This window comes from Condylura cristata, unplaced genomic scaffold (genome assembly GCF_000260355.1).
Source record: "Condylura cristata isolate star-nosed mole 26May11 unplaced genomic scaffold, ConCri1.0 scaffold00016, whole genome shotgun sequence".
Lineage (NCBI taxonomy): Eukaryota > Metazoa > Chordata > Mammalia > Eulipotyphla > Talpidae > Condylura > Condylura cristata.
The window spans coordinates 7,491,746-7,502,627 of record NW_004567117.1 but is presented as its reverse complement, the minus strand read 5'-3'; the positions used below and the strand labels follow the sequence as shown (position 1 = coordinate 7,502,627).

Here is a 10,882-nt window from a genome sequence, read left to right as displayed (position 1 = left end):
TCACAAGCTAAAAGTGCTTAGGCTTGAGAGTAAAGACATTACTGACAGTTTGTCACTACAATTTTTCTTGTTTTATCAGCCTCCACAATTTTATAATACTCTGATATACTCACAGCTTTTTTTTTTGGAGGGGGGAGAAGAGGACTTTTTTTAAATTTTAGGGATAGGTTACAGTCTTTACACAGAATTTTCTATCTTGTTTTCCACCAAGAAGATTACAAATACAATCCTTTTCTCTATCACCAAAGGGGAGGGAAGTATCCTTGCCTAAGATTCAAGGTGAAGTCTGGACAAAGTCCTAAGAACAGACTTGCAATTTGCAAGAGAAGACACAAAGAATAAAATGAACAATCAACTTCAAAGGCCAAGACAGTTACGAAAGCAAATCTTGGCTAAAACAAGTAGATAAAAGAAAATTTGCTCTGGGGAGCTTGGTCTAATTTTGACTACTAGTTTTTGCATATCAAAACATTAAGACAGTGACTACAACAAGTCATAGAACTCATTTATTTGAACCTTAGGTTAGTGTAAGGAGACATTTGCTGATCTTGAAGTTTTATGTCAATAATCATATTTTCAAGTGCTTTGTAATTTACATAAGATGTGTACTTCTAATTTACATTTTTATCTTATCACAGGCAAAGTCAACAAAAACTGTATTTTTATTAAAATTTTACCTGGAATTAATTTCTTCCATATAATAGGTAAGATTATATTTTATTTTTCCAGCTTATCAGAATAAGCTCCCTGAGTTACTTATATGACAATTCCAGAGGAATGTTAAGTGACCAGTATTCAAAGGGAATAGAACTCCTTTTTCAAGTACTCCACAACATTCGAAACATAAATCCATTATATGTTTTTTTTAATAATAAAATAGTTTATTTTGACATCGTTTTGTGCCTTTTTCCATCTCAGTTGTAATCCCTGTGGGCTTCCCACCACCAATTCACCTGTGTGGTTTTTGTATGCATCCTAAACATCTATAAACAACTATAGAAAAGCAGAGCAAGTATCTCAAAGGAAATGAGACTCATAGTCATATAATGCACTAGAATTAAAAAATATTCGGTATCAAACATTTTAGCAAGTTCTCTATTTCATTCAATCCTTAGAGCAGCTCTGAGAAGTAGATATTATTACCTGCATTCGTACATGAGAGAAGAAAGGAACACAAGCATGGAAGCAGAGTCTTCAGAAAATTTCTCAAGGTTATGAAGCTGAATAAACTAGAATTCAAATCCAGCCAAAGCCCATGTTTTAAACATCATTAAACAGTGAAATCTATTTAATTTTACTGCTAATGTAATTGGACTCCTAGTATGGCCAAAGAACTTTAGAGTAGAAGAATCTTAGAAAGCTGAGGCCTGGAGGCCTGGAGTGCTAGGGAAAAGAAATAAAATGATCAGGTTGTAAATATATCACTTAATGTTATAATAATATGTTACACCTACCAAACAATTACACTAACATGCTGCTTTCAAGTCTTTCAATATATTCTAGAATTTCTAGCTTCACACATATTCATTTTCAACCTATAAAGTTTAGCCGTTTGTAAGAACCTCCAGATTTCCTTACCACACGAGTCAGTACTCTAAAATGTTGATTACAAATTCAAGCTTTTAAGTTAAATGAAATTTAAATGTGGATTCATTCAAAGACCATGATTTTATTTTGTATTTTAAGCTTTACTTCTTGCATGAAAACATGTTACAAAAATATTCCTATAAGGTGATCACTTGAACATATCCAGGCAATAAAGTTGAAAACATAGCTGTACCCAGATAAAAGAAAGACAGCTACTTGAACATCCACTATAAGAGGTGCCAATTGGGGTCACAGTGACTCCTGGGAAAAATCAAAATAGCTCTGTCACCACTGGGCTTCAGGAAAGACAGGAGCATAAGCAGCAGCTGATCTCATGCCCACCTGTGGCTATGTAGGGCCTTCCCCTTCTTTTCCTTTCTCTTTTTTTCTAATAAACTTATCTTTCCACATGAAAACAAAGCAGCATAAATTAAAACTTTAAGTGTGGGGTCTACCCTGCCTGTGAATCCAGATAAAGCCACAAACTGTAGGCCAGATTTCAGTGTGAGTTGAAGTGTTTTAAGGAAGGAGTTACCAAGCAAGGTTGTGGAAGGGCATTCACTGAAGGCCCTAAAATAGCATAAATTTTCATCTGCCGCCACAAGAGGGACAAGATGATGATCCCTCCTATTGCCTGCTAATACTGAGAGACCAAGGTCAAACCAGACCTCGGGAAGGCTCTGTAAACATTCATTCTTTAATTGGTTTTCTGGACGATGCTGGCAGGTATAGGGGAGCAGGAAGCTTAGTGTCGGGGCTCACCTCCTTCCTCACGGGGGTGCTGTGTGCTGCAGCAGCTTCAAACTGTTCGAGGACCTGTTGTTGCTCCTCACTGCTGGGCTCTGGAGCTGACTGGGCCCCTGCACGCCCCTGCGGACCTGCTGCCTCTTGGGGCTCAGCCTCCTGCTCCGGCTTGGATTCTGAGTCTGATCCTGATTCAGTCGTCATGGTTGATTGTTCTGCAAGCAGAGAAGGGAAAGTCTCATCACTCAGTGTAATTACGTTCCCTAGGCAAGAAAACTAGGACGCTGCATGTAAAAGGCTGAAGAGAAGCGCACGCAAAGGAAGAAGAATGGAGAGATGCTGACAATCAAAAGTCAGGCCTGTGGCACACAGCTAACAGAGGACTTGTCAGGTTACCACGAGGCAGGCACCATGGTTCAAAATGAACATTTAACTAGAAGTAAAGGTGACTTGTAATGATTACAGCTTTATTCCAATTCAATTTTTTTTTTTCAGCTGGAGACTGTCAAGTGACATTACTGTCCTAACAATTATATGCCTTTGAAAAATGAATTTCTTGCCCTGGTTGGATATATAGTTTAATTTCTGGGAAGGATGAGTTAATAACATTCCCTTTCTCCTTTTCTCTACACAGGAGTCCTGATTTCTTCTTGGAATTACTGAATCTATGCATTCTTCCATGTAAAATGTCTTTGTTCTTTGATTTCTCATAGCTGTGTTATCTTCCTTTGAACTAGCAACCACAGTTACAATGGGAGTTTCTCAGTGACATGGAATCTGTCCTCAACAGGACAAGTCTGGTCACAGCTAGAGGGGAGCCAGACAGCACTCCACCTCTGCCCCCCCCCCCACCCAGGTTAATTCTTAACATACTTCCTCTGGCTTGTTCTGATTTCTGTGGAATACTGAAAGATGAATTTTCTGTCTCATAATTCATAAGGAACTCAAACAACAGATCTTAATATATAGCAATTCTAAAAATCTTTTAAAATAAAACCACCCTCTTCTAATGGCTTACTAGTCAAGACACTTTTAAGTTTTTTGTATCTCAGGGTCCACATCTGCCAAATGAGAGAACTGAACATGATCATATCTAAAGAACTTGCCTCCAGCTGTTTCCTGTCTCCATATGCATAGACACGCCACTAGGTTTTAAACAGGTTTGTACTCTAAGCAGTGGTGTAAGTCATTTAAAATAATTTCTTATTTTAGGTATTATGGTAAGCCTCAAAAATTATGTCTCAGGTTGTCTCATAAGTGCCCTTCCAATTCTAATTTTACAGTAAAAATATGAAGCAAAGGTTAGTGTGATACTTTGAGCAAATGATATACTCATTAGTATAATGCAGAATTATGTCAAAAATAAAAACCCCTCCACAGTAAACCCACTTTTTAGTTCCTATCTTCACAATAAATACTAAGATATGCTTAATAATTTGAAAAGGGAGTACCGACATTACAAATAGCAATCTATGTCATGAATTAAATACTATACCTATGTTTTTTATTTAGCAGTATTTTTTTACCCTCACCAGTTAATCTCTCTGTTGAATAAACACATCTCAAGTCAGCATGTGTCAGCTGCCCAGAGTGTATGTAAAAATCAAGCTCAAACAGAAAAGACAGTAATGTCAAATGAAAAAAAAAAAGTTCCTCTTTTATATTATACATTTTCAAGCAAATCTTCAAAGTAAACATTACATTCTTTTTTTGTATGTTTATAATGTAAAGTACTGAGGCGTCAGGAAAAAATAAGTGGAAAAAAGAGAAAGGTAGCAGCATTGCATGATCCAAAGTTTTAAACAAGTCCTTTCAGAAAGGAAAGGATTAATTTCAACAATCACTTAAAATCACTAGCTCTCTTCCTAAGTACCAAGTACAAGAATGCTCACGGCAAGGAGACATACAAAAAGCTCACAGTCTGTGGCCCTAATCAACTCTCCCAGAATCCATCTTCCACACCTTTCTTTTCCTTTACCACTTTCCTTAAATTTTCAGTTTGCATGGGTGCTCTTCCAATCCTCTGTTAATACTGTGAACTGTGCCACATGGTTAAGCCTGGACTAGTGAAACGACGAGAAAACGTATTCGCTGTTTAAGTGATCTTCACAGATTTCCTTCCCCATTGGCTAGAAAGCAATGACTGACATACACTAGAAGCACAATCCTAAGATCCCGACTTCAGGAGGACACCAGAGCCACCAGGCCAGCTGGGCCTCCAGATGTCCCGTGACAGCCACCTGCTCTGGGTTGTTATGGGCAGATTCAACTTGGGTCTTGTTTGAGTCTCAGCACAGTAGCTCACACACAACCCAACACACATGCTACAGGCTAAAATTCTACCAAAACATACACTATACGCCAGTGGTTTCCATTCACCAAAAAACAAAGAAGCCTGGCTTTGATCTCACATCCTTCGTCAGCTACTCCCGTGTAATCTGCTTTCCAGGAATAACTTCAAAAAATGGCCTTGTTGACCCTGTCTTCTCCTTACTCCTTTGCTCTTCCTCAGTAATCACTCCACTGATGTGGGCACTTTATGGTCAGTGCAGTGGACTATCCATTTGCTCGTCTTCATTTCATCTGACCTCTTAGAAGCCTCGAACCAGGGACAAGCCTTCTTCACCCATTTCCCACCCTCATTGCTGTTTTTCTCCTCTCTTTGACTCCTCCTCATTCGCTTTTATAGGCTCCTCCTTATCCAACCTCTACATGAGGTGATGTCTTGGAAAATGCCTCTCCTCAGCTGACAACACCCCTTCCCAGGCCTGTAAGTACTTCCCACTAGTAAAAAGCTCATATATTCATATTTCTAGTATAAACCTCTCTCCTGAGCATTAAACTTACGCACCCACTGATTTTTTCGCTCCCAAATCTGTTCCCTTCTCCCTAATCATCCTCAACTCAATAAATGACAATGCATTCTCTCAAAACAAAACTCTGTTAAGTCCCTGCAGACAATTTTTACCTTTACTTTCCTATTGAAAATACAATAGAGAGTTTTGCCAGTTCTGTTTCCAAAACCTATCTTGAGACAGACCCCTGCTACCCCACCCCCACATGATATCTTTGCTTCCCTCCAATACCTCCAATTGTTTCCCCCTCCTCTCGTCCTACCCACCTCTGTCTAACTGTTATAAAGTGTAAATCTAGTCATCTCATTCACTGCTGAAAACTCTTCAAGAGCTTCCCAGTGTGCTGGGAGCACACTAAACCATTCAGTGCCAAAGTTTTGGGGGATAAGCCAGATCTCCACCCCCACCCCACCTCCACAACACCCCAACCCTCTATTCCACTGCCAACCATCATGCAGCCTCCAGTGAGTTTCTAACCCACACCAAGGTTTCTGTCTGGAGTAATCTAGACACTGTTCTCTCTGCTGAGACCATTATCCCCCTGCTCTCCAAGAGGTGGCCTCCCCACTTGTCAAGTGTGGACTAAGAGAGACTTTGTCCTCATTACATAGTTATTCTAACTGTGCCTCGTTTCCTTCCTGTAACTGATTTAATTTTTTCATCACTCAATCCTCCCTGACCTCTTTACTCTCTGCCTAGCACAACATAGTAGGTACATCAGCAATGACTTGATGATTGAATACATCATAAAATCAACCCTACTTGTGATCACATTTGTACATTTGAAAGTGTGACATCTTTTCTTTATTGCCTTTAATCACAGGTAAATCTCTCCTAAGTTGGTAAAAGTATTGTTATTTTTAATTTAAATGCTCTTGTTGAGTTAATATAGTTTTACCTCCTTGTTTCCATTACAGAAGTGTAGGAGTTCACTCTAAGCAACGCACCCACCACCATGGACCCTCCTGCTCTGTCCTTCTGTGTCCGCATCCTCCCTTCTCTCTCCTCTCCCCCTAATTCTTGCCCCCTCCACAATTAGGTATCACAGGTTAGTTTTTCAGTTGGTTTCATCTGACCCTTTTTTTGTTTTTCTCTATTCCACATATGTGACACCATCCACTATTTACATTTCTCTTTCTGTCTGATTTCAATTACTATTATTATCCTTTCTAGCTCCATCCACATTGCTACAAATGGCAAGTTTTCTGTTTTTTGATAGTGGGTGTATGTATACCACATCTTTGTAATCCATTAAGCTTTTTTTCTTATAAGAAAAACTAAATTCTTACAATTTTCAGAACTGAACTCTACAAGTTAATAGACACTACTGATCTGATTTTAGTTGAATCTATTTACCTGTAGACCAAAGGATTTTTCCGAAACTCCAAATGAAAATGTTTAGGTGATTCAGAGAATCTCTATAGAAGAGTAGCCCAAGAGAACATGAATTGAGAGAGTAAAACACAATGAGTACTAGAAAAAGCAAATTTTAAAGAGATACTTAATTTTTTCAGGATAGGAGAGTTCTTAAATGCAAGACATCCAAAAATATTTTGGAAAGCTTCAATATTTATTTTCTCTGAATGTTGTACTTAGGAGTTTCTGTATTGTCATATGATTCAGCAAATAATAGCTACAACTGTTTGCAGAAGCAGAAAACCAGAATTCTATCTCAAAATATAAACATTTCAGCTCATTTTACTTTAAAATATATGTATAATGTTTATAGATATAAGACATGAAAATACCAGTTTTCAGGAGTAATCCGGGATGTTTAACTTCATCTTTAGCAACTAATTTCCTTTTCCATAAAATGAGTTCAGACTAGAAGTGAGTGATGACTCAGTTAGGTGGGGGTAGAGGGGTAGTGAAAGCAGTGAAACTGCCGGTCTACTTTCAGTTTAAGCCAACAAATCTGTCACCTCCTCGCCATCTTCTTTCAACTTCCTTATTATTTTTTCAACATAAGGAGTTCTTACACAAATGTAGTTGCATAATATCTCATTCCACTGTAAAATGGTTTTCAATTATGTGCTAAAATAAAAATCTTTCTAAATATATGACATTAGCCCCTAGACTCACTATGCATGAAACTAAAGGGGAAATTATTAAGGCAATATTCCAATTTGAATTATAGTGCCATGATTCTAGACATAGAACCATTTTGCATGACCTGCTTTTGTCTCTAATTCCATGACTCTGCTTAAAACACAGCAAAGTGGAAAGAGCCTAGCAATTACCTATTAACTATTTAAATAAAAACTTAGAGTAATTTTTCTTCCTATGAATGTACCACATAATACCATACCTTTCACATATCACATAAATGACCTCAAGCCCCAGATAAACCCTTATATCCTTGTCAAATATTTTCTAGGCATATTTTATTTTTTTTTCTAGCACTCTATGCACAATGTAATGAATGAAAATCATTGTCTTTATTTTTAACTAAAAAAATAAAACTCTTGTTGTTACTGAGAAATAGAAAGTAATATACTTCAAATGTAAAGCTTTTAAATTTTGGAATCTCACTAGAATCAATATTTAATTCCACTATCTGAAAGGGCACCAGCTCATAATGTACCTAAGAGTAAACCAGTATTGATGGCTTAGATCGACAAACTGAATTTCAAGACATTTGTTAAATGTCTTCTTTTCTACCCATATGCCAATATAAGGAAGCAATAAACTGATTTGTAAATGGCAATTAAAATCACAAATACCTAAATACAATACTTCTGATTTTAACTCACTATTTACAATTTGTAGAATGTTCTCCTCCACTCTTGTACCTAAATGCCAAACACTTTCAAATTATTTTTTATGGTATTTACATTGTTTTAGTATTTATCTATTTTTTTCTTATACATATTCGTTTTCCTTTCTTGGATGATCCTTGCCACTGAAAAATCCCACATTTTCCTTTCCAGCTCACTAAAGATAACTTTTTTTTTCCCAAAGCGTCCTTCTCTTTTGATAGATTCACTTGGACTAAACATAATTTGACTATTTGGGGTACAGGAAGTAAACACCGTCACTTGAAAACACAGGTTGAAATTGACACAAAATATTTATGCTTAGCTTTTGTGTAAACAGTGCCCTTTCTCTATACTAAATTTGTCTTATTAAGTATGCTTTGCTTAAGCGAAAAGGTTTGGATTCATAATGACTCCAAATCCTAAAACTTGGGGTGAGGACATTTAAGTATCCTGGGCTGGTGGCAAGAGGAGTCCTTTATTTTTCAAGAAATATAAACTGTATTTCATTATGCCTCTTTCAGGGATATATTTATTAAATGACTACCAAAAGAAATGGTAATGAGCTTCAACAGAGGCTTTGTGCAGGTGTAAATGAAATCAAATTCACAATTCTCAATCCTTTTTACTTATACAATATGGTCGTTGTCATGTGGTTCAGGTTTGTTCTTTTTTTCAGCTTTCATTTTTTATTCCATAGAAGCAAGAAAATAGTTTATCCTCATCTTTCCCACTTGAAAAGATATCTCTAACTATCCATGTCCTCACTAAATGATGTCTATCTTGCTTCTCTACTCAAATTTACCTACTTTTTTGCTAATTTGAAAATTCAGTGGTATTTTACTAGAAAACACAACCTGGGATTGAGTGAGGAAAATACACACTATATGTCTCCAGCATTGATGTATAAAACAGGATTCCTATGGCATACCAATGCATTTCATGAAAGAAAAAACCTTCATACTATTTAGAAACCTACTAAAATATAGAAGTAAATGGGCAATTTTTAAAAAAAGCAAACTTTTTTCTTTTAAACATAAATTTACAGGAGAAGGAAAGCTAGTATACTGATATATCAATCACTTAAAAATTTGTGACTGAGTACTATCCACCCGTCCACCCAAAATACCCAATTACAAGATAAACAAAACAGTGACATCCCCATGACCTCTTCACTGGATTCCTTTTATTAAAAGAAGAAAAACAAAAGCCCTGGGTTTCTGACATTCCCTTGATTTATCTTCTGCCTTTCCTGGCTAACCTCTTACTGCCATGGGATAATATCATATCTTAGTTTCCATACTTTATTTCTAAACTTTGCAGTTCTTTAGGAATCAGTTTTAGCTCATCATTCTTGGAGGGCTCCTCCATTTACTTTCAAATACAATTGACAATCCCCAAATATAAGTCTCCCAATTTTGAGCTCTCTGAGCTGAAGAGCCAATATCTAACTCCACTCTTCATCTCTGTCTCCCCCCTTGCTATCTCCATCCTCCCAGCTCTCCAGTGTGCACCACTTATGCCTGTAGGTGGCCTCCATCTGTCCAGCTGCTCATCAAGGGGTTGATATACCATCTCCTTCCTTAGTCCCAATTTGAACCACTTCACATCTGTCAATTTTACCTCTTGAGTCGTTTTAAAGAAAGGAGACAGAAGAAAGATCTAGGCAGGGACTGCCAACTATGCAATAACAAGACAGCATGCAAAATCACCTACACTTACTCTACAAGGGCATCGGTCTGTTGTGGCTGAACATAAAGGGTGCGTGGGGAGTGATGAGAGACAAGAGGATGAGGCAGCGGACCTTTCCATTGCTTTGGCTCAAAATTTGACCAAAATAATAAACCAAGAAGAGCTCATTAGGGCAGCAGTAGGCCAGTTTCTCCTCAAAGTACAGAATTTAGGACTGGTCAATATGAAATATCTTCAAAAGTGTGATAATAAATCATTTTGAGTCATGGTGACCAGTAGCAGAGAAAATTCTGATGTTTTTTCAGATACATTTTTTACCCATACTAAGTTCAAATTCAAAGGCCAATATACCAACTCTCCCGGAGTAGAATGACTTTTAAGAAGTCAGAAGTAGAAAGCTGAAAAGCATTATGATATACTAATCAAATTTATTTTTTCTACAATGACTACTGTAAGCCTGAGAGGGTCACCAAGACCCGTCAAAAAAGTGCCAGAGACTTCAGAACAACCATGGCCAGCTATAGTTCAGAGCTGGGAATTTCTAAAACGAAACAATGGAAACAATGCATGTGTGTTCTGATAGGCTACCCCGGAGGAGCAAGCCAGCCAAAGATCCCAGGGTGTGAGGACTAAGCCCAAAGATGCAGGACTCAATGAGTCCACCGGGTCAGGGAGGATTTCCACGGGAAATAACCCTTATTTTGTTTGATGGAAAAATCATTACTGATCACTGACCTTTGATCCCAAGCTAAATGTGACATTTTAGGTCCAACTTCACAGCAAAAGGAAGGGGAAATGTGGGACAAATAAAAGCACAGGAGAGGTTATGATGGGGAGAAGATTGGTGGGGCAAATGGGGGCAAACCAGCTAGGAGAAACTGGGTTCTCGTCTAACTCTGCCATGTCTCTGTGACCTCAATAGAGGATTCCTGAGAGTCAGAAATACTGTTGTATTAACAGCATGAAATCAAAGGAAATGTCCTCTGAGGCAAGTGATGACAGATACTCACTGACCTTCCCAAGGACACAAAGTGACTGTGGCAGACACTAGTGATCCACCTCCCACCACTGCACAGTCATGACGGCTGAGGCTTCCTCAGCTAGTTTAGTCTATTAAGGTTTGTCTGTATTTGTAAGGTTCATTAGCATTCCCTATCATTGAAATAAGAGTTTGGAATTGACTATGATTTAACTTTCCTTAGCCAAAGGCACTCTCACTTATTTTTTCTTTATATATCTATCTATTTT

General features: G+C 37.7%; 1 protein-coding gene across 1 annotated transcript in view; it reads right to left on the bottom strand.

Annotated features, from left to right (window-relative positions):
• EPB41L3 (erythrocyte membrane protein band 4.1-like 3) overlaps nucleotides 1–10,882 on the bottom strand; it is a 176,952-nt gene that overhangs the window by 94,324 nt on the left and 71,746 nt on the right. Inside the window, exon 2 of the mRNA XM_012725842.1 lies at nucleotides 2,350–2,546. Within this exon, the coding sequence (XP_012581296.1) occupies nucleotides 2,350–2,546 (197 nt within the window). The remainder of the gene's footprint in view (nucleotides 1–2,349; nucleotides 2,547–10,882) is intronic.